We start from the raw sequence: 27,735 nt of genomic DNA, 5'->3' as shown, positions 1-27,735 counted from the left end.
ACGTCTAACAAGTCACCGTTATAGATTCAATTCAGACTCTTTCTCCAAAACTGGTCAGAACTGCATCCACGCACACGCAGGTGTGTGAGTCGGGGACTTGCTGGCATAGGGTGTAAAGGCGGCTGCCAGACCATCACCTCCTACCGAAGATGCTTCCCAGGGGAATCATGGAAGCTCTTGGCAACATCGAAGCAGAGCTTGCCCCACCGTGATCTCTCGAAGCAAACCATCCAGACTCTGCTCAGAACTGAGAGCAAGGGATGACTGATACCTGGTGCTTCTTTGGGGTGATAAATCTTGACTTTATTGTCATGATAAGCTTTTTAAAAAATGGGTTTACTTATTCTTTGCTTGCAAATACACCACTAAGCCCGCGCTGACATTTCTAAAGATAAGGGAAAATGTGTCATTCAATCAGAAAGTAGGAAAAGTTCTTCAGTCTGTTTTTGCTGGAAGGCCTCCCTGGGGATAACTCTATAGAAGCAGTTTTCAACATGGACAATTGCCTGGACATCTGAATGGAGTCACAGAAGAGCTCAGAATGCAGGGGCTTCTGCAGGCAGAGTGCACATACTCTCAGATTTGCTGGTGAGTTTTGGCCTTGGCCATGCATAGCATGGAATTATCACAGGAAGCCAGGAAGGGGGCAAGAGAGGGAATCCCTCTGAATGCAGTTGTCTTGCTAAATCAAAGCCTCAGCCCCTGAACTAAAGCAGCTGTGGGAGGACAGAGTTGAGGTTCCGTTAAGATCATCTCTTCATTAAATCATTGTGACTCTGGTAACTCACAGGGCATTTAAGAGAAAGCCAAGCTTAATCCTCCCCTGATATTTGCTGGCGGGAAAATGCCATGGGGCACTTCATTTTTTTTAGTGCATAGTCATTGGGGGTCATCCCACATCGCGAGAAGCCCAAAGACTCACCTGGGATAAGAACGCTAAAGCAGCGGTTGCTTTTAGGGACCACTCACAGCCTTGTTCATCACTCAGCCCCTGATGCGCATGACTACAAGCAAGGCTGGGCCACGAATGGGACTCATGCCCCAGGCCACAGAAAAATGGGCTAAAGCATGCACGAGGCCTGGTCTGGGCCGAACAGAATTCTTAGGAGAAAGAAATCATCCTCCCCTTGGGCAGCTGAGCTGGGGTGCACACAGATCCATCTACAGCAACATCTCCTGCCGAGCAGAGCAGCCTCGGAGAACGAGGGAGACGCTGAGCAAGTGGCAGGGAGGACAGGGTCCCGGCAGCACGGAATCCCAGCTCGCAGGCTCTGAAATCCCCCAGACTCCCTTTCCCTCAGATCATCTTTGATCCAATCAACCAACCCATTTTTCTACTGCTGAAATCCTGGTTTTGCTCAAGCTTGTCAGATTGCAGTCGAGAGAATTCTGACTGATAGACTCAAAGCTGCCAAACAATTACCCCGAGGGTCACCACCCAAGAAGCCCAGTTGCACCACTTCCAACAACTGAACTTGTTCCTGGCGTGCTCTGATTCTCCCTGAGTGGGCCCTCGCTGGGCTCCGAAGACGCCCTTCTCCGTGGAGAGGTACATCCGGCTTCAGGACTGATGCTCTCCTAAGGGAGGGGCCCTTAGGTCTGGAGTAGGGTCCCCGGCAGTACTGAGCGGTGCTGGCGACAGCAGGGGAAGGGCACCGGGTTGAGATTCGAGTGAGCCCTGTCACGTGGATGTCGGAGGGAGCCTTTTTGTGTCGGCTGACCCTAAAGTTTTGGCTGGCTTCTACCTAGAACAGGATGTCCTTCCAGTATCCCTGACCCAGGGAGGGAGCCCACTGTAAGATGAGGCAGCCACACACCACCAATCCCAGCTCACCCTTCACTCCCTACACCCAATAGAAGCTGTTTACGGGGTTGGAAAACAAAGAAGACATGGTTTGGAGGAAGAGTCTGCCTTCAGTATGGACATGTTGAACTTGAGCCACAGGGGGGTGTCCAGATGGATAGGACAGGCTATTGCTCCCTAAACTTTAATGTGTGCACGAAGGACCTGGACCTTGTTAAACTGTACTGTGGTTCAGGAAGTCTGGGTGGGGGCCGAGGAATCTGTGTTTCTAACAAGCTCCCAGGGAATGCCCATGCTTCTGGTCCCTGGACTGCACTTTGAGTAGCAGGGATGTAAACTGAGGGTCGGGGGCTGGGGAATGTGGATCTGGAGCCCCTGGGGGGAATGAGGATGTCTTCAGATCATAAGTCACAGCTGAAGCCCTGACTGAGCAAACTCCCCAGAGGCAGGCAGCCCAGCCAGGACGGAAGCTGAGCAGGAACCTGAGTGGTTGGAGCGCCCCCTGCTGGCGGGTCTGGAGGCAGGCGAGGAGCCTGAAGGAGACCAGAGCAGAGCAAGCCATTGGAGGAGTCGGAGGGGAGCTGTGCCTGGAAGTTTCTGGAAGGAGGAAGGACTCAGCGGTGGTGTGAACTCTGCAATGATCAAGTAGAATAAAGGTTGACCCTTTGCTCATTCTTAATTAATTGTTCATTTCACATTTTTAAAAAAGATTTGTTTTTCTGGGGCAAACGACTCCCTGGGTGCACAAACCTAACAGACTTCCCTGCTGAGCCACGTCTGCTCTGCTCAGCAGATTTTTCTCCAAGGCAGTCGGTGTCTTTCCATGGGGTGGAAGATTTGGAGAAGACTCTTAATTAATGCATAGGGTGGGGTGGGAGGGCAGCCACAGCAGGTTTCTGCTCCTTCTGTTGTCATTGATAAAAGATGACTTGGTGCTGGCTTTCTAATAAACACGGCTCAACTAGCTTCACACCAAATTGCGTGTCTGATTGTTAAATGTTAATGACTGCACCCTATAGTTTTAAATAGAATTAGAGATGTTTACAGCTTTGGTTAAATACACCTTGTTCTTCCACATTAAACTTTATTACAAGTGTCCTCCATCGGCAAACAGGAGAAAAACTCATTAGGAGCTGGTGTGGGCGGGGGCCGTCGCTGCTGCTGAGAGCATGAGCCTTGATTCCCTTTATTACGGCTTTCTGGCAGGTGGGGCTGTTGGGTGTTACGGCTTCCTATTTATGAGTATGATTAGAACCCCAGACTCCTAGTCTACAGGTGGGTCTTAGGGAATCCACAAACACCCAGGGACTTTTATGCAGAAGTTTGCACCGTGTACCTGAGAGTCAGATGCTCTGTCTTCTGTTTTCTAAAGGGATCCATGATCCACTAAGGATGGGCCCCTTAGAGACTCTGTGCCAGGGTCCTAACTGCAAGATCCCCCAGGAGCATCACGAGCAAGCCGGTCACTTTGTAGCTGGAGGAATAAAGGAGACAGGAAGGGAGCTGCCAGTTGGTGGCAGAGCCAGCGCGGTGACCTCCACACATCCAGCCAGAGCCCCCACCCTCACCGCCAAGCTCTGGCTCCAGGAAGCCTATCTGTTCCCACCCTCCTCGCCTGCTGGGGGAACCCCGGCCCTCTGCAGGGCTGGTCTCTGGCTTTGGTAAGGGTCAGGGCTGCCCAGCCTTCTCCTTGCAGGATTTCCTCCATCCCTGTCCTTCCTCAGCCTGTTGTGTGCTCCCAGGATTCAGGGCACCCCAGTTCTGAGAACCCCGTGATGGCCCCCAGCCCAGCCCGGGGCCAACCTCGAGTTATTTAAAACGTCTCGCTCTGCTCCCACTCCTCATCCTTCCATCTCTCCTGGCTTCTGTCTCCTGGTTCTTCAGGGGTCTCCTTCACCAGGGATCCTCTCTCGTTTTTGACATCTTCAGCTTCTCCTTCAGTTTTCGGAGTGACACACATTTCTCAACTTGGGTGGCCCCCCTCCCAAGCCATCTCCTCTTGTCCTTCCCCCACTACCCAGGAGTCTGCGCTCCCCAGGCCTCCCCGCTTACCTCTCAGCCTCCACTGGCGGCCTCCAGCCTCATCCCCGAACTCAGCTCTGCTCCAGGCCTCTGGGTCTCGTTGCTGAGCGTGTGTTCCCCAGCAGAGGATGTGTTATCATCCACCACACCTTTTGACCCAGGCGTCCTTTCCCTTTTTTGAACCTGATCCCCCGACTCACCCAGTTGCTCTTCCTAGGCTGCCCTCTTCTAATCACCTTTCCCCCACTCGGCTGTTCCGTGATGGCTTTCTCTAAGTGCCACCCTCTCTCCCTCTTTGCATGCCCACCAGCCATCCTCCGCACCGAGCATCCCTCACGCCCCTTCGAGGCCAACGTCCCATCCTGACCACAGCCACGGACACCCCACCCCACCATGCTTTCCCTCACAACCACGCCTGAGATCACCCTATTTTATCATGAGGAACTCAGGCCACTCCCACGTTAGTAGAAGACTGCAGTAAAAAAGTTCACTTGGGATGCCCGAGGGGTGGCAGAGAGAGCAGGAAGACACACTGCAGAGAAAAGTTCTCCCCTTCAAGTCCCTAATTCTGAAATTCTTCCCAGTCTCATCCCAAGTGAAGTGGGGGGCTCGGCAGTCTGGTTACTTCTGTCTCTGATTTGTTCTCTTGATTTGGACAGATTGGGATATTTTGTGAATAACTATCCACATGGTTTATGGATATGTGAATAAAGAAGAGAACTTGGCTAATTTTACAAACCCCTTCTATTTACGGCCGGCTCGATCATTAACAGCACATGACTGGCAGGAAGGAACGTCATCCAGGGTTTGGGACTTCCTGAGTTAACAGATGTGGGCATGGTGGTGACACAGTGTCCTTGCCCCTTCCCTGGCCACTCCCTCAGAGGCGGCTTCTCCCCCCTCTGTCTCTGGGCGGGACTCTGGACAGCAGCCCCGCTCTTCGGGATTGACAGCGCCATCTGGTGGCCACACTGAGAACATGCGGACCTCCTTGCCTCCACGGGTCCCTCCATCACAGGGACCTCTGCTCCCTGCTCCTTCACAGCCAGTTCCTCTGTCTCCCTGAAACCCGCACAGGCCCTTCCTCACCCAACCTTAGCCCAAATCTCTCCATTTTTCTTCTTATCATCTTCTCTCCCTCTCTCCCCGCCTCTTCGTTCCATTGGCCAGTAAAGTGTCATGGGCTGTAAGCAGCCCGTGAACCAAGCAATCCCATCCAAGCCATCTCTCCAGCCCAGGCTCTAGCTTTTCTCACTTGATAGCATGAGTATAGGATTTAGAGTCAGAAGATCTGGTCCAGACAGATCCCAGACTGGCCTTTTCCTTGCTGTGTGTCTGTGTGAAACAGCTTGAGCGCTCTGGCCTGCAGTGTCTTCACGTGGAAAAGGGCCAGGGCCAACAGGGTTTAAAGAGCCGCCTTCCTGTGCAGAGCAAATCCACCCCTGGGAGAGACGGCAGGGCTGGGGTCACAATCACCAGCCCTCAATGTGGGCCTGGGGTGACAGCAGGGCAGGGACAGGCAGGTGGAGGGTTCTGAGAGGGGCTTGCCCCCGACAGGCCCAGGACTGGGAGCGTTCATGCTGGGAGGTCTTGCTCCCCAGGACTGCCTCTCCCATCAGCTTGTGCTCAGCTTAGCTGGGGATAAAAACATCTGCTCATGTTTATCTGACAAGTGAACACACGGAGCAGGAGGCCCGGAGCAGCAGGCCCGGAGCAGAGAGAGTGCTCCAGGACCTTCCCCGAGCCCTGTGATCCGTCTCCAGCTCCCAGTTACGCTCCTCAGACTGCTGTCCCTTGGTGAGCAGGACAATTAAATAATGCCACCAAGGGCAGGCCCTTGTCTGCTTTGTCACCGAGCTGTCCCTGCAGCTTGTCCCAGAGCCTACTTCTCAATACTTAGGAAAAGAGCAAACAGCGAAAGACGGGGATAGTGCTTTGAAAACAAAACAAAACAAAACAAAACACACAACCCACAAGGAGAATTTTTTTTCCCTTTAGATTTTATTCCTCTCTAAAGGCATCCAAATCCTGGGCCTCAAACCACATCATCCAGAGCTTCCACGACTCAGCAGAAAGGCACTGCTATATTTATCCAGTTGGCAGCCCCCTCTGCCAGTTTCCATCAAACAACAGCCTGAAATAACACCCTTGTCTGGGGGGTGACGAGGCCGCAATGGCTGGCAGCACCCTCCGGCTGTGGTCAGGCCCAGTGGTGAGGGGGGAGGTACTCAATGAGAACCCTGTGGTAGGGGGTCCACCACCTCGGGGACCTGCAGAGGCACCTCTTCTGTGGGGCAAGACCAGGCCGGCTCAGGGCTGGCCCCACAGTCTCCGAGCCCCCGGCAGAAGCTGGAACCACGGCCATCGGAAGACTGCAGCCGAGGTCTTGGGCCTTGGGGAGAGTCCCTGGCTTCCTCCGGAGATGCCTGGCATGTGCGTCTGGACAGTTTCAGGCTCACGTATAGAGGCTTTCACACTATTTGACCTCCCCAGATGAAATCCCAACTCTGGAGCAAGGTAGTGAGAGCAGTTCCTGTCTGTAAGTTGCTTACGCTTTACAAAGGGTGTTCTTGGTGGACTGTGCCTCCCCCAAATTCAACACAATTATTTTCCAATACTCTCTCTGAGAAGGAGCCAGCGGTTGGTCTAATTTCCAACCCTTCTAGCCCTCCCAAGCCACTTAACAGAAGGAGCTGCCTCCCTGTGCCCCCTGCCCGTTCACCCCTCTCTGGTTCCTCGTCCCTGTTCAGTGGCCTCTCATACCCCAGTGATGCCACGTCACCACGTGCCCTGCCACGTGTAATGTTCAGCCAGGCTCAGTTCTCCTCTGAGTGATTCAGTGGGACTCTGCGGCTGGCAACAATCTTGTAACAGAGAGAAATAGAACTTGGAAGCACAGATGAGCCCAAGTGAGACAAATGTGAAGTGGATTACAGTTCCCCCACACCCTTTAGCCATACTTTCACTCTCTGTATTTTCAGTTACCCATGGGCAACAGCCTTCTGAAAATATTCAATGGAAAAATCCCAGAAATAAACAATCCATATGTTTTAAATCGCCCGCTGTTCTGAATCGTGTGATGCAATCTTACGCCATCCTGCTCTGATCCAGCTGGGATGTGAATCATCCCCTGGTCCGGAGTATCCTGCCTGGAAGTCAGTTAATAGGCATCTTGGTTATCAGATCAACTGTTCCAGGAACTCTTATTTTACTTAATAACGGTCCCAAAGCGCACGAAGAATGAGGCTGGCGATTCAGAGTCAGGATATTGTGACTGGCTTACTTCACACATCATTATGACCTGAAGTTTCATCTGTATCATGGCACATGTCAGAATTTCCTTCCTTTTTAAAGCTCAGTAATATTCCACTGTACATATTGACTACAGTTTTTTTATCCAGTCATCCATCAACAGACCCTTGGGTAACCCTCTGCCTTTAGGCCGCTGTGAATAAAGCTGCTATGAATTTGGGTCTACAGATATCTGTCTGAGACCCTGCTTTCAAAGGATGCATTTCTTAAAAGAGGTTTTTCATCATTACCCAGCACAGGGCCTCACACACGTTCCGTGGGTGCCCCGGAAATGCTGGCTTCCTGCCATCTCTCCCCTCCCTAGAGCCGCGGGTCCCTCACTGTTGAGATGAAGATGGCTTTGCAAGTCAAGGTTCTCTTTGAGGGACGTTTAGAAATTGTGATATATTCAATCAACAATAACCAAGGATATAATTCAGTACTAAATTAGGTATCTAATTTGTAGTGAAGAACATTTTAGTTATTTCTCTTAACAGTGGCGGGGAGCTAAACGTCTTGAAGGAGAGTTGGAGAGAAGCTGTAGTGTTTGTGTTTTATGGTGGAACATTCTAGTTGTCATGTTTGCAGAGCATAGTTTGACATCTGTCCCTGACTTGGATCCTCTCCAGGACACCATGTGACAGACTCAGGGGCCTCGTGAAGGTCTCAGGCCTCTGGCATCTCCACACAGGCCAGCTCCCTCGTTCAGCGGTGTCTCCATCTCAGGAACCATTCGTCTAAATCCATCTGAGTGGTCCCGCTGAGGCCACTCCTTTTCTGATCTCTGAGAGGAAACCTAAAGGCATGAGGACCAACAGGCCAGTGGGGGAGGAGGGTCAGGATGTGATAGAAAGAGCCAGAACTGTCTGAACTACAGGGGGTGGGGTGTAGAAGGGTCAGGCACTGGGAGAGATGCTTAAAATTCTTGAGAATTGAAGCCTTTTCCAGCCACTGTCTTGCTGTTTCATTTCAGAACCTTTCCAAGCCTCAGTTTTCTCATCTATGAAATGGATGTATGGTTATGAGGCTTCAAGTAGCCGGGACGGGAAAGGGCTAGCAGACTCCCAGGGCATGCTGCGTGCTCAGTGAACGAGGGTGAAGGTCGGGGGTTGCAGTGCTGGCTTCCCACCCGGCTCCTTCACTTCAGATGGCCTCAAGTCTTCCTCTGCGATGTTCTGACACTGATGGTGTCCTCAAGGACCTTCTGTGAGGACGAGCCACATTGCACAGAAATCACCCACGCGAGGACCTTGGAGACGGCTCTCAGGAGGCTGGCGGTGATGCTGGGTGACGGAGGCTTTCCTTTGCTCTTCTCGCGCGCCGCGTGCCTTCACAGCTACCCTGGGCCTCGGGCGGGGGCTGCGGGTGGGAGTCCCCCTGCCGGCCTCTGCTCAAGTGATGCTAATTGTGCCGGGGAGAACGGCTCAGTAGAGTGGAAAATAGTCCTCATATATCTAGCTGAAGACGATAATGACCTTTTAAATAACAGAAGCAATTTTATTTCAATACCTCAATTACTCTGAACTCTCAAATGTCAAAGTGCTCGGCACTTTCCAAAGAGCTTAATATAGACATTTATAGCACTTAGACACAGCTAGTTTCTTATCTAACCTAATTACGCGTTGTACAGGAAATGGCGAAGCTCACCATCTCTGGTATTTTTTACGGTGATCCCCACGCATGGCCCTGGGCTCGGCCTGGCATCTGGCAGCTGGAATTTCTCCCTGGCCAGGGATGTTCTGTTCTGAGAAGAGGCGGGAGTGGGTCCCTGCTGGGGACCTGGCCTCAGCCAAATGGGGAGAGGAGGTTTGATGGGAGCCTCCTGGTTGGTTAATGTGCACACAGCCCTGTGCCTGGACTCAAGGGGCAGCTCCTATGGATGTGAGAGTCCAGGGCCGCTGGGACCAGATGAATGGCTGGAGCTGGGGGAGGGTGCTCTGCCCTGTAGCGCTAAGGCAGGAGGTACCTTCCAGGATGTGCGTGGTGTGAAGCCAGCATCACCTGGTCAGACCCGGCCAGACTGGTACCTTCTGTTGCCATTTTTTTAGAGGCTGCCCTCCCCTCTGCAGGTCTGCTCCCCAAAGGCCCCTGGCCACCCTGGGTGACAGGCTCCCTGTGATCCTCCCTTCATTTCTACTCAGACCCTGTCCCTGACACTCTCCACCACTCTACCTCAAATCACAGTCGCCTTCTTGCTGTTTCTCGGAGCAGCAGGCTTCTGTTTCAGGGATGTGCCCTGGCTGCTGCGTGTGCTAGAATGTTCTCCCTGACACCCAGTGCTCACGCCCTCACTTCATCAGCTCTCAGATGTCACCTTCTGGGCGAGGCTATCTTGGTCACCCTGTCTCATCTTTCTCTTCCCCATGCTTCGTGGCCCCTTCCTCACTTGTTTTTTGGGGTTTTTTTGTTTGTTTGTTTCTTTCTCCTTAGACAGGTACCTTATTTAATAGGTGTTTTTCTGACATATCTATTGTTTGTGTTCCAAAGTAGAATGCAATCCCCTTGGAGGTTGGGATTTTTGTAATCACTGCTCCATCTCCAGGGCCTTCGCCAGCACCAGACACCCAGTAATCACCAAATGACCAGTGCTCAGTGGACAGTGAATGAGTAAGTGAGTGGAAGGCTGGGGAACAGGGCAGCTCCAGGGGGGATGTCCCTGGTGAGGACAGTGGCCCACGGCTCTAGGCTGGTAGACCAGAAGGCTCTGAGGCCAGCCTGGCTTTTACCAGCAGCACCAGGAAGCCAGTTCAGGGAATGCATGCACTGCACATGACATTTTTAACCCTCCACCAGGATTGGATGTGAGCGTTGGCATTTTACAGATTTGGAAACTGAGGCTTAGAAAGTTGTACAGAGTTCCTGGAGTTCATGCTGGGTCTGGGCAGAGCTGGGATGTGATCCAGTCCGTCCTACTCCAGAGCCATCTCTTGACCAGGGGGGTGTTCCGGCTGTTGGCCCCTGCGGCCAGGCTGCCAGTCGTGGGAAGGTCCAGCTGTGTTTAGTTGTGGACCCGGCCCCATCCCAAGAGGGGACCCTGGCCAGACGGCCAGTCTGCAGTCCCTGCTCCCCTTACATTGCCCACACTTTCTCTTTGTCTCTCTCATGCCCTTTTAGCCTCTATTTTTCCATCTCCAACCCTCACTCTTTTTCTAGGCCAGGCATCCACTGGTGCCCAGGCCGAGGCACCCGCCTCACAAGACGGCAGGTGGTCCTCCTGCCCGAGCTCAGCTCCCGCCCTCCCGGCCACAGGGGAGGTCAATCATTTATTATGCTCTTGGTGAGACACTGAGAAAACACGCTTGTAAACTTTCAAGTGTTCCTCTTAGTTCATCATTTCTTCCTTCGTCTAGTCACTCATTCATCCGTTCATTTCCACCTTTATGAAGTACCCACATGGGACCAGCCCTCCTGGTCCTCTGGGCAGTCCAGAGATAAACAGGACGTCATCTCTGACCTCGAGGACCCCACAGATGCTTAGAGAGTCGGCTGGAAAGTGGGAAATTTCAATCCAGAGTGTTGGGCTGAGAACGAGGCAGCATGGAGTCAGAGGGGCCAGGAAAGAGTCTAGCTGTGGGCCAGCTGGGACTCTGGGGTCTCTGCTCCCCTGCAGCAGGCCCTGGGCTTTGCACTAGCTCTCAGGGGAAGCAGTCAGGGACCCCCATCTTGGTGCAGAGACCATCGAGGGGGAGGCTGATGGCAAATAGAAAAGTGCCTCCCAGGCAGCCTGTGTGAGGGCAGCGGGAGCACAGGTGAGAGACAGCTACAATTCATCCTGGAAAAAGGACAGGGGAGGGACAGGGCCGGCCCCATCCTAGAGCCAAGGAAGGGAGGCTGGGGGAGACCTGGCAGGGCTCAGGGTTGCTGGAGGTTCCCCGACAAAGCTCTCCTATAGGTCTTGGTTATAATGCAGCATCTAGGGAGGAGACAGACCCAGCCCCATGCAGGCAGCTTCAGCTGGGACGGGATGCTCAGCCATAACAGAGATGTGAGATCACATGTGACGACAGGACCTGGGTTTTTACCCTTCAGATCCCAGGTCCCTGAAGGACATCTCCCGCCCCTCTGCCCCCCAGAGTCCCCTCACATCCCATCTCAGGAGACACAGTGCCCTCACGGCACTCTTCACCAGCTGTGATCATCTCCTTTTTCTCCATGTTGGCCTCCATGAGTGGACTGTAAAGTCCACGTGAGGTGGGGAGCCCCATGAAAAATATAAGCAGGAACCCCAGGCAGGACCACTACTCTCCTGCCAGCACCATCAGGTTCCCTGGCCCTGCACCATTATCTCGCTTTTTGCCTCTGAAACGGCTTACTTCTAGGAAAGTGGAACTTACCCCTAAGATTCTATTGGTTCCCTGAGCTAACTCCTGATTGGCCCAGTTGTAGCACCTCATTTGCATGGGGCTCACTCCTGGTTGGTTCATTTCTATCACTCCTGATTGGTCCAGTTCTACAAAGCTTGTTCCTAATTAGTCAAGTTTGTTACACCTTATTTACATATGATGTTGCAAAGTGTAGACAGGCAGCCTATAAAAGCCTGTGTAAACCTATAGACAGGGTGCAGAGCTTGGAATGTTAACTCCTCTGGGCCCGCTGGCGTAATAAACCTGAGTTCTCCAACCCTCTGATTGCTGCTTGGTCTCTCGCCTGGATCCAGGTTGTTGTCACAACTGAGCTGTAACACACTTTGCTGACCTTATCCATCTTGTTCGCCATCGCATTCTGGTACCAAGAAGATCAGGTCCTTGATAAATGACTATGAATAAATATGGACTGAATTGGAGAGTGGCTGGCTGAGCCAAGATGGAGATGTTAATTATCACATAGTAATGGTAATGATTATTTTCCTGACAACATCTCATGTCCCAAGTGTGAGATTTCTCACCTTACACATAGGCTCTTAAATTCTTACAACCACCCTATGAGGTAGGCACTATGATTCTGTTTTATAGAAGACATCCAGAAATGAGTAGGTTAGCCAACTTGCCCAAGTTACTCAGCTCGTGAGAAGAAGTCAGGCCTTGATCCCAGGGGTCTGCGTCCAGATGTGAGCCACAGCCTTGTGCCTCCCCCTCTCTGGGTGCAGGGAAGGAATTCCTTTGGGAGATGGTGATGGGAACTGGTCTCTTCCACCATGTGCTAACCTGGCGTGGGCAGACTTACCCAGAACCTCTTCTGGGTCATCTCCCTGGTAAAATGCAGAGCCTGCCCCAGGACCTTGGGTAAGGACGGTATCTCCTAGAATATGATATCGGGATGCCAGGAACACCAGGATGTGGTTCCAGGTGGTTCGAGGGGATGCACGATCAAGAGGGTGTTTTTCCATTTATTTTTATTTAGTTAAAATACAGACTGGACATCAATCCAGTGACTTCACAGACACTAATGCTTAGATGATGTTAAAGTTCAAAAAAGACAACTAAGCGAATTGTAATCAATACATGTGATATAGAAAAATCACAAAGGGGGTACAGGAAGGAGAAAACTCAGGAAGCATTTGAATGAGGGGATAATGCCTCAGGGAGGAGGGAGAAAAGAGGCAGAAAGTTGTCCTTCTCTTCCCAGGCTTTGTGTGAGAAACCACATTCCTAATAAATCATAGTAATGAGCATCTTTTGAACCCATGCTCTGTGCTAGGAATCTGACACACATTATCTCATTTAATCTTCACAATGACCTGTGAAGTCAGTAATTATTACTCAGATTTTACAAAACAACCAAAAAGAAATGGCAAGTGGGCCTCTGGGGCCAGACTGCTGAGCGCAGGGGCCTCCTGTGACTCAGTTCCAAGTTAAGGAGGCTGAGCCTCGCAGTCCGGGCAGTTGCCTCCTGCAGCAGTGAGCTCCATGTTGCAGGAGGTATGCAAGCCGGTCTCTTCTGACACAAAGATTCTGCTCCACGACCCCCTTTTTTTGATTCTTCCAGAAGCATCCGTGCCCATTCTTCCTTTGAGGTGGGGAGGGGCAGCTGTTTTTGGAAACCAAGGTGTTGGAGAGTAAGCTGGGGCATCGAGGCTCTAGCGCCTGGACGTAGACTGTTTAGACTTGCATTTGCCTGTGGTCCCCCTAAGGCATACGAGGCCATGTGGTACCCAAGGTGCTCTGGCCTGGAACCCTGGCTGGGTTCTGCGAGTGACCTATCACTCAACCTTAGACAAGTCACTTCCTTCTCTGGATTCCTCACCTATAAAGAGATGTGTAAAATGGCAGAGTCAAAGTGTCTGGGTGACCCCTGATGGCCACAACCTCTTAGGGGTTAAGTTTCAGGCATCTGTGTCCAGACTCAGCCCTCTCCATCCTGCCCCAACTGGACACAGAACAGGCACTCAGTGGACACTTGGACAAAGCTAGTGAATGAATGAATGAATGAATGGACAATTGCACAGATGATAGTTAAAGGGAGCCATCTCTCCAGTGTCCACGAGAAACCATCCGTGCCTAACGCCTGGGTGTAGACGGCGGGCCTGCAGTGTGCCTTGCACGGCATGGGGGGCACGGACCACTTCTGAGTCACTGCAGAGCAGTGGGTCAGTAATGATGCATTCCTGGCCCACAGCGGTCAAGGGCCTCGGGCGGGATGTCTCTGTGTCAACCAGTTTGAGGGCAGAGATCTCAGCCAGGGCAACACACTGTTCCCTGAGCTTCCCAGGATTTGGGGAAAGGAGACAACCTGGAGAATCCTCCTGTTTACTAAGAAGCTATGAAGGTGCTGTGGGCAGCAGCCTGTAAGAGCACAATAGAAACAACACACACGTGAGCACGCGCGCGCGCACACACACACACACACACACACACCCGATCTGGACGTGTGATGTGTACCCAAGAATTGGTTAAAGCAAAACTGATTTTGACTTAGAGAGATTTGATTTGATGCTAAACAAATTTCATCAGGGTTTTCATATGAAGAGTCTGTTCCTCCCCAAACGTACCCGGCTTGGCGGCATGCTAATGTGCTCAAATCCAGGTTCCGAGTTCTCAGCAGGCCCCCAGGACTGGGTTCTCAGGGCTCGGCTCCTGGCTACCAGCTGGGCTTGGCAGAGGCCGTTGCTGTCACACAAGTGGCTTCCAGGGGCCTAGGCTTCTCTCCCAGGAGCCCAGGAGCCCCGGGCACAAAGGAATGAAAGCAGAGGGCTAGCATGGGACAGGAGGCTCTAGCCCCCAAGGGTGAGGGCCAGAGGGACCCAGGGGCCTTGGGAACCTGGTCGGGTCTTCCACGTGCTTCCACTGTTGAATTTCTGTCTGCTTGAGAGAAGCAGTTCCCCCAACACACACTGAGTGCCTCTGAGGTGTGTCAGGCCTTTGGCCAGGGCACCACCCTTTCTGGCCTCTAATGCGTCCAGGGTACAGGGCACTCTGATTTAGCAAATACAAACACAAGATGCCCAACTGGGGCATTTCAACTTCCAATAAACAACAAACGCTTTTTTAAAGTATATCCCAGGTGAGGTCAAACCAGTCCATATGGTGAGGTGGGTATGGCTTGGGTCTTCCTGGGGCCCACAGTGGGTACAGCCACCTCCTGGAGGGTGGACTCGGGTGCGCACCCTGAACTGGTGCTTTTGCAGACCCCCTGGGAAGCCCTGCTTTCCTGTCTGCAATTAGAGCGATGTCCCTTTCTCTGGGCCCTCTTCCCCAGCCTCTCAGAGGATGCTGAGTGTTACCAGGACGAATGGGGGGGGGGAGAGAAGCTCTTATCTGGAATGGTGAGCATTGCTGAGCCTGTCCCAGGGCAGAAGCAGGGGCTGTGGCACTGCTGGTGGAGGTGGGCTCTGGGCCCTGGGTCATCACAGCCGAGGGGTTGGGGGAAGGGGCCGGTCTCACGGTCATTAAGAAGTTGTCGCGAGAGGAGCTCAGCTGGCTGAGAGCTGGGCATGGCTGCTGTCTCAGGCTGAGCTGGTGAACGGGAGTGGACTATGGGGTCCCCGATCTCAGAGGCCACTCACAAGCTACCTGTTTTGACACTGCAGGGTGGGCAGCAGGGGACAAACTCCTCCATCCTCATCCCGTCCTGTCACTGTCTCCTCCAGAGCATCTCCTCGTGGGGACTCACAACAGCATCACCTGGGAGAATTTTTCTTCCCCAACATGCAAACTGTAGCTTCTGCTCTAGCTGGGGACCAAGAGCCTGAGAGCCGGACTTGTGTTCCAGAATTCCCGAAGCAATGCCATCCCCGTGTGTGCGCCTGGGCTCCAGCTGACACACCTCTGGGCGTGAGAGTGAGAGTGCTTCCTCCCGGGTTTTCTCCGTGTCTTTCCCCGGCGCCGGCAGGGTCTTCCCTGGCATGGGCAGAATGGCTCTCTGTCCCCTGGGGCCCGAGCACAAGGCCTGGCTCAGCAAGAAAAGATACTGGTGAGTGAATGGACGAGTGATGGGTTGAAAGATGACATCATTTCGGGACTGGTGGTCCATCGTTTTCTTCATCCCTCCAGCAGATAAACAGATGTGATCTGAGTCTCACAACAAGCCCTCGTGTAGACACCAGGGTCCAATCTTACAGATACGGAAGCTGAGGCTGAAGTTGGCGAGAACTGGGGACACTGGGAATGGGGCTCAGGCTGCCTAGTCCCTGGGCGCTGCTCTCATCCGTGACCTTCACTGCGTGTGCCTGTTCTCAGATTCTGTTCTCCGAGTACTGAGCTGGGAAGGTCCAGCTTGGCATGGCTCCTGCTTCGGGGCCCCCTTGTCCCTGATCGATTTGCGGTGCTGGCAAGCTTGCACCCACATGGCCCTCGGCCCAGTCTGCCAGTGCTCCCACCTCTGCCCTGGCTGCCCCTCTGGCGAGGGCCCAGGTGTTGAGTCTGCGCTCCCGCCCCACTCCCCGGGCCTCTAGCCTGGGTTTCCCTCCATCACTGACCATCGTCAGGGACCCCAGGCCCAGCCAGCTGGCTGCCAAAATTCTGAGCGGGGCCCTTCTGTCACCCAGTTTGCCCAGAGCCTGTGGATCCTGGACGTGCGTTGTGCCTGAGTTTTCTCCTTCCCCTTCCAGGGCCACTCTGTTCCCCCAGGAGACGCTGCTTTGGACCCCACCAGAGCCTATGGCGGGGGACCTCTGCAGTGATGGTCAGGGCGTCCCTGCTCCCCTCCGGATCTGTGTGCAGAGCAGTTTCCCTCCTTCGGGGGACAAAGGAGCTGATCTCGGTGGAAGGCGGGCTCTTGGTTTAGTGCCACTAGAAAATCACTTGAATCTTCCCCGACGTAGACGCGGGAGCCCCTGACAGTGAGCCTGCCTCCCCCATGCCTCCTCCCCAGGGCTCGCTCTGCCCTCCACCTCTCCTGCTCCACGGATGCTCCACCGCTCCCAGCTCCATGCAGGGCATCGACTACTTCATTCCAGGCTGCTGCCACCATCTCCAGCTGCATCCTGGGCCCCAGGCACGACACCCGTCCACCTCCCAGAGTCTCTTCCCACCGTGGAGGGGCTGCTACTGCACCTGCCATCACTCAGAGGGGTTTTTCCTCTCCCAGAACCACCGACTCTTAAATGTCCCATGGTTCAGTCACTCACCCACAGGTTAGTAGACTTAAGCAACACTTGAGGAGAACCTTCTATGAGCTGGGCACTGGGAGTCCATCTCCGCCCCCCTCACTCCCACTCACCCCACCCCATCACAAGCCTCCAGTCACAGCAGCCCCAGAGCAACAGCCTCCCCCGCCCCCAGCCCCAGCCTGGCCTTCTGTCTCTGTCTGCTTGTTCTTTCTGCCTCCAGCCTGACATGCCCTGTCTCTGCCCACACTGTCCCCTGTTCCTTTAAACCCTACTCTCCAGCTCCCAAGGCCAATTCGGACCTGCCCTTCCAAGTCTTGCTGCAGGGCCACCTCCTTCAGTCAGTGTCATGGGTTGAACTGTCTTCCCCCAAGACCATACACTGAAGTCTGAATCCCCAGGACCTCAGAATGTGACTGTATTTGGAGAACATCTCTTCGGAGGTAATTAAGGTGAAATGAGGTCCTGTGCATGGGTCCTAACCCAGTAGGACTGATGTCCTTCTAAGAAGAGGAAATTCAGACACAAACGGGTACAAAGGAAAACCATGTGAAGACACAGGGAGAAGGGGACCATCAACACGCCAAGGAGAGTGGTCTCAGAAGGAACCAGCCCCGCGGACACGTTCATCTCAGACTGCCAGCCCCAGCCTGCGGTACTTTGCTCTGGCTGCCCTAGCGCGCCACCACAGCCAGGATGTCACTCCCTAGGGCACAAGAAGTCTCTCTTTAGCCTTTCCACCTCATGTCACATTTTTTTTGCAAGAACATCTGAGCCCCAAGACCCCAGCAACAAGACCCGACTCCATCCCCGCATTTTCCCTGTGATACGGGGACGCGAGAGGCAGTGCTCAGGGGATGCTGGTTGAATCAATGAGCTCAAGACAGCCTTCGGGCCAGCAGCCCTTTCAGCCCGGAGTAAACGCTGGGAATTGCGTTTGGAAACATGACGGCAGACCCTCGATATTTACGACCCTGCTTCTTGGCCTTCCTGGGGAGGGGTGCTCTCTGCTCTTCAATTTATGGTCCTCCGGTGCAGCCCCAGACTGACTAGGGGATTGCAAATGGGTTGCCTGCTAATAGCATGTGCAGACAGTGCCGGAGGTGGCGTGATCCTTGGCCCTGGGGTCAGACGTGTGCCCTTCTCACCCAGGGAGGGCTGCGCGGACCTGAGACGCGCCTCCTCTTCCAGGGCGCCTTCTGCAGAGACTTCAAAGCTGACAGGTAGAGCACTATTTCCTAACCAGCCTTCACTCACTATTTTTGACATACATCATACCACCTCTTCTTCTTCATATTTATCTTTACCTTGACTCCCTGCGCACCCCGCCACCCGCCAACCGAGGCCAGATGGCCCAAGCCGTTAAGATACTGAGTCCGTTTTTTGTTTTTTGTTTTTTTTTTTGCCATCCCCAGGCCTGAGCTAAATTGGGGTGGGCCACCCACCAGGGCCTCTGCAGGGCGTGGAGACATACTGGAAGGATTGTGTTCTCTCAAAGGAAAGTTTCAGGGAAGGAGTTACAGCTAAAAAGTGTCACCGCCCCCTCCCCAAATCCCTGTGCACCCACTTTGGCTGGATTTCATTGAAGATGCAGGTGAATTTCTTTTCAAGGATCTGAAAGGCTGGGGGTGGACAGAGATGTTAGAATGAGGGTGATGTCTTCAATGTCCAATGACTGAGCCGATGTCCAGTGTCCAATGAACCAATGACTGGAGAGTGACTCAGGCACTAGAAGGTACTGGAATTCCTCTGCAGGGCCAACTACCCACCTGCCATGTTATTTTCAGATGGAGAACAAAAGTCACATGGCAGTCCCGATTTTCCCAGGATGAGCTGCAACTCCAAATCAGCACGTGGACTGGGGCTCTTTACCTTGTAAGAACGGGTCCCTGGGAAAGCCTGCCAAGCCTGAGGCCAGCCAGGACCCACTGCCGCCCACTGCAGGGAGCGGAGACGGGCACAGGCACCCTAGGCAGGGTCTTCCTTCCAGCTGACTTGCCTGCGCCTTCCAGGTCCTGAGCCTCAGCCATGGAAGCGGGGCCTCCTGAGTGAGGTCCCCTCCCCGAGAACCCCTGCACAGCGGGCAAGACACAGGAGAAGCCCGATTCCCCTGAGGGAGACGGAGGGGCTGAGGCACACTTCGAAGGTGGGCTTCCCCGAGGCCTTCCTGCCTGAGTGTGGGGCTCCAAATGCCTCGGTGGGAAAGGGGGGCGATTTTCAACTCAAGAGCCCTCTTGCATTTGGAAAACAGTTGTTTTAATAAAATAAAGACACCCTAGACCCTCCCATTAGTTTCCAGTAAGCCATTCAATGTTTTTTCAGTGCAACAAGCCCTCAGAAAGTTGAGCCATGTGATTTTGTGTGCCCGTGGGCACCTGTAAGCCACGGTTTCCAGCACGCTGTTCGCAGGCCCCGGGTGCGCGCACAGATCGGTTTTGTAGAAGCGCATCCTTGTGCAACGCAAGGCCAAGGTCAAGTCCTCTGGCGATGGAGGGGCTCCAGGTGTGGGGCTCTGGTGGCCAGCCGCCCCTTCCTCGGGGACCAGGAGGAAGGGAGGCCCTGGGGGTTTCCTTTCTGCCTCAGGCTCTGCTTCCCCGTCTTCCACCTGGTGCTGCTGCCCCTTGGGGCACCCAGCTGCCGTGCCAGGACCTCCACTGGCTCTCTCTTCCTACCCCTCTGCAGACCAGCAGAATATTCTCCCCTTCTCGTCGCCGACCAGGAGTTTGGTCTGGTTTCTGGGGAAGAGAAAGAAGAGACGGGAGTGTTAGAGCCAGCCTGCTCGTCCCAGCCTGCACTCAGGACGCGGCACCATCGGGGGCGGAGGGCTTCGGTCAGGCCCCTCAGGAGCCTGCACCTGGCCCGGGGCCTCCACCTAAGGCAGGGCAGGGGCCCTGGAGAATCTTCTGACAGGGAGATCTTTTGCATTAGGAGGGTTGTGGCCCCCAGAGCACTGAGGGGACGCTCCCAGATGCCCAGGCTCCAGGCAGCAGGGTGAGGCCCGGACTTTCTCTCCAGCATCTCCAGGTGTGTCTCTTGTCCTGTGAGAGATGCAGCCAGGCCCGTGGGTAGGAGGAAGGGCCAGTTCTCCAGCACAGAATTAGGGCTCAGGGCCTTCTGTCTACCCACATGCCACCCCTAGCCCTGAGCTACCCCACCTCAGCCTGCCGTCTAGAATGGCATGTGGTTCCACCACCAGGGACCCCAAGCGGCCCACTCCCGGGCAGGGAGGAGAGAAGAAATGCAACTCCCGGAGGCCTGCCCCCTCCTGAGACGACACTTCCTAGCGTGGAGGGCGGGCTGGTGCTCATGAGTCCTGCTGCTGGGTTTTTGTGAAGAATAAACAGTGTCACCAAATGTGGTATCTGACCCTCGTCTATTCTGCATGCGCTTAGAGCCCTCGAAAGGCATTCTCTGTGATGCAGTATAATCGTCATTCCAAATACTGCACTTGGCAGAGGACTTCAGGGAAAAAAGCCCCCTTTTAGGACAAAATCACAGAACAATATACTTTTACCTTCTGGATTTCTTTATGAATTCATAGATATTCAAGAGAGCGAGACAGACACAGAAAACAAACTTATGCTTATCAGGGAGGAAAGGGGGTGAGAAGGGATAAACTGGGAGTTTGGGATTTGCAGATACTGACTACTATATATAAAATAGATAAACAACAAGGTCCTACTGTAGAGCACAGGGAACTATATTCAGTATCTTGTAGTAACCTATAATGAAAAAGAATATGAAAAGGAATATATGTGTGTACATGTATGACTGAAACTTGATGCTGTACACCAGAAACTGACATTGCAAACTGACTATACTTCAATTAAAGAAAAAAAGAAAGAAAAATTTTTAGAAAGTGAGAAAGAGCAAGCAAGAACATTTATGTGTCGGAAAACATTTCCAAGAGCCCCCCATGGCCATCCCGCCTGTACGCTGCACACGCTGGGCCTGCTCGGGTCCGGGGGTCCCTGGAGTGAGGCCACACCTCTCAGGGCCCCGTGGCCACAACAGGAACAGCCAGGGCTTCCTGGGGAGGACACAGCGCCCTCTGCTGGAGGCCTGGCGCAGCCGGGCCACCGTTACCTGGACGCGGCCAGAGCTGTCACCGCAGAGCTGGTCTTGCGGGGCTTCCCTGTCAAAGCAACGCTGACATCCAGCTCTCTGCAAAGGGCAAGATTCTTCTCCCACTTGTGACCTGTGAGGGGCGTGCAAGGGGACAGTTAGAAAGCCCCGGTGGCTTCACACAAGTGCGTGTGTATGTCCATACGCACGGCTACGAACACATACACATACATTTGTGGTCAGCAACTTGTTAAATTGAGGGGGAAAATAGATTTAATCTTGGCCTGTGCTGTTGCAAAAAAGGGCCGTCCCAATTTAATTTGCAGGCTGTGATAGTTACATGTGCTGACGTGCTGCGGTATCCATTGTGTACCAAATTGGATTTGTGTATTATTGCTTTCTAAATTGCATGCCTAGTTCAGCAAAATTGTTCATCAGTGTTTACTGGCTGTATGCTTAATAAGATGCCCCACAATACCTTGCTGCCAGGGTGTAATGCGGCCCATAATTGCCCAGTAAAAATAAATTACATAAAGCCGGCATTATCAACTTATCTAAATCCTCTCACGCCACAACCGATAATTAAATGCTGAGAAGGTTTTTCTCAAAAAAACGTAACTCGATGATTGTTATTCTACTCATTTTAATGACTGGATTTGGGGACAGATGGTAATTCCTTCGTGGAGGGTAAGATGGAGAGACATTGGCTGGGGACATCTCTGCAAAGTCACCTGGGTGGAGTCGGGGCAGGACTGATGTGGCTGTCCCCGCTGTCCCAGGGTGGCAGACAGTTCTGTGCACCAGGAAATGCATGTGCTTTCTGGGTTTGTGCAAAAGGTCAAAAACCAAGCTTTTCCCAAGCACGTTTTATGGACCAGATTGAGCCCAAATCTGTGGCGTGATTCCTAAAATAAAGTGTACTCAACTGGGTTGGCCCCTGCTGCAAACGACAAATAAATGAATCCCAGGCAGAAGCCAGATTACATCCGTGCACAAACGCAGTATCTTCAATATCCTCAAAGAACCCCCTGCATCTGAGGGATGCAGCGAAACACATGCACGAGACCCGTGCAAACAGCCATGTGTCAGGCCCAGGACAGTCCCCTTCCGGCAAGACAGGGTGAAGCAGTATTATGAGAACATGAAGCCCTCCAGGGGCTTAGGTTTGCAAATCTGCACATGGGTTCGCTGACTCCACGCTGCGGCACAGCCCGATTTTTATTAATATGTTGGTGCCCTCATGTCATTTCATCCAAGTCCTCCCTTGAACTGTAACCACAACCCTGGTAGTTACTTCGATTTGACGGTGGTGACCTTGGGCAGGTCAGGACAAACAGCAGGGGAAGGGTGAGGACCTGGGGCTCCTGTCAGTCTGACGCCATTGTAGGTCCCCTAATGTCACTGGCTGGTGTGTCAGGGGAGACGTCTCTTGGAAGTCCCAGAAAATGACAATAATGACCCACATTTCGTTGAGTGGACTCCTGTCTATGTCCACTATTTCTCTGGCCTCAGCTTCCTACCGGTTAGGATGTAGAGGAAGTACCTCTACTGACAGAGGGAACTTCAGGGGCCAGAGCAGGGCACCCCCCGCTGCTCAATCATGAGTCCTTGTCACCAGTGAACACAAGCTCACCAGCACCGTTGACCCTGAGCAGGAACCCGGGAACCCACTGGCACTTTCAGAACCAGGGGAATGGCTCCGAGGCCCCCTTTGTTTATCTACCCCTCCCTTCTTCCTTCCGTACCCCACGCAGCCAGCATTCCTGCTCAGACATCGACTTATGGACCACGAGCTGAGCTGACGCCTTCAGCTCATGGGACCGCGGTGGCTTCAGAAGTGGGCAGTTGAGCCCAAGACTGGCACAGTGTGCTCTCGAGCCGGAGTGCCACCCGGCTGCTTCACAAGCGAGTTCCCCTCTGGGCCGGGCCGGGGAGGGGAGGGAGTTTGGCCCCTGCTCTCCGAGGCCGAGTTGTGAGTTCCTTCGAATACACAGGTGGGCTGTTGTGGTTCTGTGCGCCCTAGACCTGGCAACATCCCAAGACACTCGATGGCTCCCAGGGCTCTGTAGGCCTGGGGGGAGCTGCAGCCCTTGTGCTGAGGACAGAAGAGGGGATGGAGGGCCAAGCTAGGCAAGGGTATCCCCAGCAGGGCAGTTACCTCTCGGGCTTGGAGGCAGAGCCCAGGGTTCCTCGGTCGCTGCCTGCCCGGGAACAGACATCTTCACGTCCTCCGTCTTCCAAATCTGTCCAGAAAAGAGAACATGCCATGGGCTGGGGAAATGAACCTGTCTGAAGGCTCGGGCGGGGCGCATCCATTCTGTCACAGCTGGGGGACACTGAGGGAAGAGGGGCATGACCCTTTCTCACTTCTGAGGTTGACATATTCTCAGGAGAAAGTTTACTTAGGCTTCGGTTTCCCTGCGTGGAGGTTCGGCAGGGCACAAATGCAGACTGGGTGAGCTCACTCCCCACCTCCGTGTCCACAGGACACCTCCCCTCAACCCCTCACCTGCAGGGACGGGACTCCGAAGTCAGTTTATTATCACTTTACTTAGCGAGTGCCCTCTTGTCCCTCTGTCACCATCCCCGGAGGCCTCCCCGTCCTCTGTGTCTGGCCCCTGGTCCCCAGGCCTGCTGCGAGCGCCCTCAAGCTGACCACAGGTGGCCTCTCACTTGTGGAGCCTGGACCTTCTGTGGCCAGCCTCCATCTAAATGCTTCTGTGAGAGCCACACCAGGTCTAGCCCGGCGCTGGGCCATCCGGGAGCTGCCACCCTGCTGAGTGGATGAGGGCTGAGCACACGAAGACTCCTACACGTGCTCTGGGTGGCACCGTGGAAGAAATGCACCTGCTGCTTATCAGCCCAGGCTCCCCTGACCAGCCCGTTGTGCGGACCATGAGCCACCCAGCCCGGACCTCCAGCACCTCCTCGAGTTTTGGCCAACCCAGGATACCCTACTCTCTGCAGAGACCCCGTGCCCCTCTGGGCCCATGGATGGGGCCCTGTAAGGGGACTTCTCGGGGGCTCTCATCTCTCCTGTCCGCGCACACTGGCCCCTCAGTCTGCCCTGCCTTCCCCATATGCGCCGACTTCCCCTCGTCCTCTGGGCTCTGCTGAAATGCCACTTCCTTTGCTGTCTCTCTGCTGGAAATAAATCTGTGCTCCCCCTGGCCTCCCACCATGCTATCCGTTCTACTTCCTGAAACATTTTCTCCATGATTGTTCTGACATTTGAGCATCGAGGTTCCTGGAGGACAAGGCTATGTTTCAGCCGTGTCGGTGCACAGTAAGCCTTCACAAATGCTATAGAATTCAAGGGGTATTTTCTTGAATACCTTGTGGCATTCGATTGACTTTTCCTTTAGAATCTGTGGAATTCAAGCGACAGTTTCTTGAGGAAGCCTCTTATTACTCCTTATCTTATTCATTCCTTCATCCTTCCTGTCAGTCACAGAAAAACTACCTGAATTTTGTTCTTCCCATGTTATTCCTCCCACCTCAGTGTTTTTCTTTCCCTGTCTTGGAGCCTTGATGGTCTCTCTCTCCATGGCCCTTCTCAGAGGATCCATGGCACTCTTTGATTATCCCAGTCACAGCACGAATCACATACACGGACAGATGGATAGCTGGAGGGACAAATAGGTGGATGGATGGACGGATGGATAGAAGGATGAAAGGATGGATGGATGAATGGAAGAATGGATGGACAGATGAGTAGGTAGAGAGATAAATAGTTGGATCGGTGGATGGATGGATGGATGGACGGTTGGAGGGACAAACAGGAGGATGAATGGATAGGTAGATGAAAGGATAGACGGATGGAAGAATGAAAGGATGGATGGATGCATAGAAGGATGGACGGATAAGTAGGTACACAGATAAACAGTTGAAGGAGTGAATGGATTAGTGGATGGATGGATGGATGGCCCAAATGTCTCTTTTCAGCACTGGGCTATGTTGTTACGCATTTGCTCATTCAGCTTTCACACTCTGTGACAGTAAATATTTCACTGTATACCTGTGTATAAAATTTTATATATTACATATTATACAATTTTATTTATTTACATTTTGCCTGGGGAGAGCTTTGCCTTTGCCCTCACTTGCTGTGGGGACCTGGTCTGGAATGGTCTCAAATGCAGCCTGCAGATGTGACCCTTAGAGGAAGTGCAGAACAGAGATGAACCCATTTCTTGTACCCTGCCCTCATTCTGCCCAAGGCACACCTACCCGCACCATGCCGTCTTGACTCCCAGTGATGATGACATGGCTCGTGTCCCACGCTGGCCCCTCCACCACGCAGCAGCAGGTTATGGCTCCCTCTGGGCCCCAGGCCGTGGTAATGCTGGCCAGGGGCTGTCCGTTGACGTTCCACAGGGACAAGTGGGCTCCAGCACAGGAGACGATGGTGCCCTGCAGCGGTGAGAGCTGGCCTCACTTCAGGCCGGGGTCACTGCCCATCTGCTCAGACATGCGGTTTGTACAACGACTTGTACACCCTCAACCTGCCACTTTCTGAGGACTGACCAAGGTACACTGAGACCTCAAAAGACACTTCCTTCTTCCTAGCTGATTCCTAGGTCTGCCGCGTGTTCACATTTCCGGTTCTTTTCATATTGCGATCACATGTGAGGATATTGCTTATCCCAGTGCAAACTGACAGGCTCGCCCCTCAGGCCCCTCCCACACCCCTCCCCCCGGCAGCATACTGATCTGCCCCTGGCTGACCAGCCCTGTCCCCAGGAAACAGCTTTAGATGACCGGGCGGAGGGCAAGGAACCAGGGTTTGAATGACTGCACGTGGCTCATAAAGTCGGGCCACGACCCTCCGGAGGGAATTTCTGGGGACGAACTTCCCCACCGCATCTCCTGACATGTTTATATCCAGAGTGCTTGATCTTCAAGTCCTTGTCATTTGGGGCCAAATAGAGTAGTGGCCGCTGTCCGCCACCCCACCCTGCAGGGCTCACGACGTGCTGCGGACACAGACGTTGAGAAAGAGGGGCCTCACCGAGACGTCGCTGATGGCAATGGCAGACACGCCCTCCCTGTGGGCAGGCAGGCGGGCTACGTGCGTGAGGTGGTCCAGGTCCCACAGGGTGCAGGTGCAGTCTTGGGAGCCACTCACCAGGAGGTTGAAGGCGACTGATGCTGCCAGGCATGTGACAGCCTGGGTGTGCCCATACAGGGCCTAGGGACAGACACGGAAGCACAGGTTATGAGAGGGACCCTTAATCCAGCTCCCTGGGGAGATATTCCACACTCTCTTACTGTTGGGCTCCAGATGAGGAAACAGAGATTCAGAGTGATTCAGTCATTCCAAAGCCTGTGATCTGTTTGTGTGTGTGTGTGTCCACGTGTGTGCATAGTCATGAGTCTGTGCCTGGCCTCTCAGCAACATCCCTTTCTAGGGTTGAGGCTCAGCTGGGGAGAGCATCCTTGTGCTCTGTAGTCTCCTAAATTTGTCCGGCCTCATGAAGCAGCACAAATCCCTATTAATCGGCAATAGCACAGATTTGCAACGTGCGGTTTTCCAACCAGCAGCACAAGCATCATCTGGGAACTTGCCAGACAGGTAAATTCTTGGGCCCCACCCAGACCTACTGAATCAGAAACTCTGGGGCTGAGGGCCATAACCTGGGTTTTCACAAGCTGCCCAGGGAATTTTCACGCACGCTCAAGTTTGAGCATCACATTAAGGGAGCCTCAGAAGCATACGTGCCCCTGGAAACTAAACTGGAAACAAGGCAGGGAGGTCAGGTCATAGTTAAAAAGTTGTGTGACTCTTTTAAGTCCGAAGAATCTGGGTTCACATCCAGTCTGGCCATGAGGCTGGGCAGTGGGGCGGGGGGGTGTGGTGGTGACTCATGGCCATGGTTTTGGTCCTCAGTTTGGCCTGTGCAGGGACTGGTTTGGCTTATAGATGGCTATAGGTCGAGATCCGGCCAAAGGCCTTGCTCCCCGGGGACATGTTCCTGAGGGCCTGGGGAGCCTGCCAGGCAAACTGGTACTTCCAGGCCCACTGCTGCTGGCAACGGCGGGGTTTCCATCACAACTGTCCCAGAAGCTGCCAGGTAAGCCTGGTCTGCGAGCTGTCACGCACACACGTGTCCTCTGGAATCAGCCCGAGCACTGCAGAGGTGGCGTTCTGAAGTGTGACTGCCCTGGCTTACCTAGTGGGAAACTTGCTCTCTCAGGACAGTCATCGCTCACTCATTTGGGTCAACAAGGCTGAGCATCATTTTTCAAAGCTGTCACTTGGCCTGGTCACAGCAATTTAAAAGTTCTGCCTCAGATTCCCATGTGTGTGCCATGGGCCTGCACATGGCACCAACTAGATGGTACTGGCAAGGCTCTAGGTGTGACCCACGGAAGAAGGCTGTGGTCCTCTTAGGTAAGTGGAGACTGTGTAAATGAACAGAGGGAAGCAGAGGATTTGGCAGGAGCGTTCTGGTGGTCTTCCCAGAACAAACTAAGTCTGATGGCTACGTTCTGATTACAGGGGACAGGACAGCTCCAAAGAGTGCTGGCCGGGGGACCCAAGCGTAAGGGCTGGGGATTCCGGGAGAAGCTGTGAGCCCAGGGCCCATGTGTGCTGTCCATTCCTGGAGCCGGACTGCTGCTTTCACGGGGGAGGCTCTGAGAGTGAGGGCAGCAGCCCGCACGCACAGGCACCCACCGGCACCCACCATCCACCAGCCCGGGAGGCAGGGACATCACCCCCGATCTGGAAAGGCCTGGGAAAAAAAATGAACGAGGAATGTAATTTTCAACGTTCTCCATTGGCTTTTCTGTTTTCTCAGGATAATACCTCTCTCCATGGCCAAGTGAAATAATTCGTGTATCATATCTAACTAAAGTAGCAAAAAATAAATTAAAAAAAATCTGGAAAAAAATTCCCCATTCTGGATATATTGTGGTGAAATGGGTGCTCCTAATTAATTGTGGTGCCATTGGAAAACCATAGAACTTTCTTGAAATGTATTTTAAGAAAACAATTAATCAAAAGCAAACAGCAATCTTTACGAGATGTCTTCCACAGCACAATTTAAAATGGTTAAAGCTTGGA

General features: G+C 53.4%; 1 protein-coding gene across 1 annotated transcript in view; it reads right to left on the bottom strand.

Annotated features, from left to right (window-relative positions):
- Positions 1 to 18,835: 18,835 nt before the first annotated feature.
- Positions 18,836 to 27,735, bottom strand: part of WDFY4 (WDFY family member 4) — a 267,578-nt gene continuing 258,678 nt past the window's right edge. Inside the window, 5 exon segments of the mRNA XM_014562645.2 lie at positions 18,836 to 19,336; positions 20,688 to 20,799; positions 22,825 to 22,909; positions 24,897 to 25,079; positions 25,678 to 25,857. Of these exon segments, the coding sequence (XP_014418131.2) occupies positions 19,270 to 19,336; positions 20,688 to 20,799; positions 22,825 to 22,909; positions 24,897 to 25,079; positions 25,678 to 25,857 (627 nt within the window). The 3' untranslated portion in view covers positions 18,836 to 19,269.

This window comes from Camelus ferus, chromosome 11 (genome assembly GCF_009834535.1).
Source record: "Camelus ferus isolate YT-003-E chromosome 11, BCGSAC_Cfer_1.0, whole genome shotgun sequence".
In the NCBI taxonomy this organism is placed as follows: Eukaryota; Metazoa; Chordata; class Mammalia; order Artiodactyla; family Camelidae; genus Camelus; species Camelus ferus.
The sequence above is the reverse complement of the archived record's forward strand: the minus strand, read 5'-3'. Positions and strand labels throughout refer to the sequence as shown.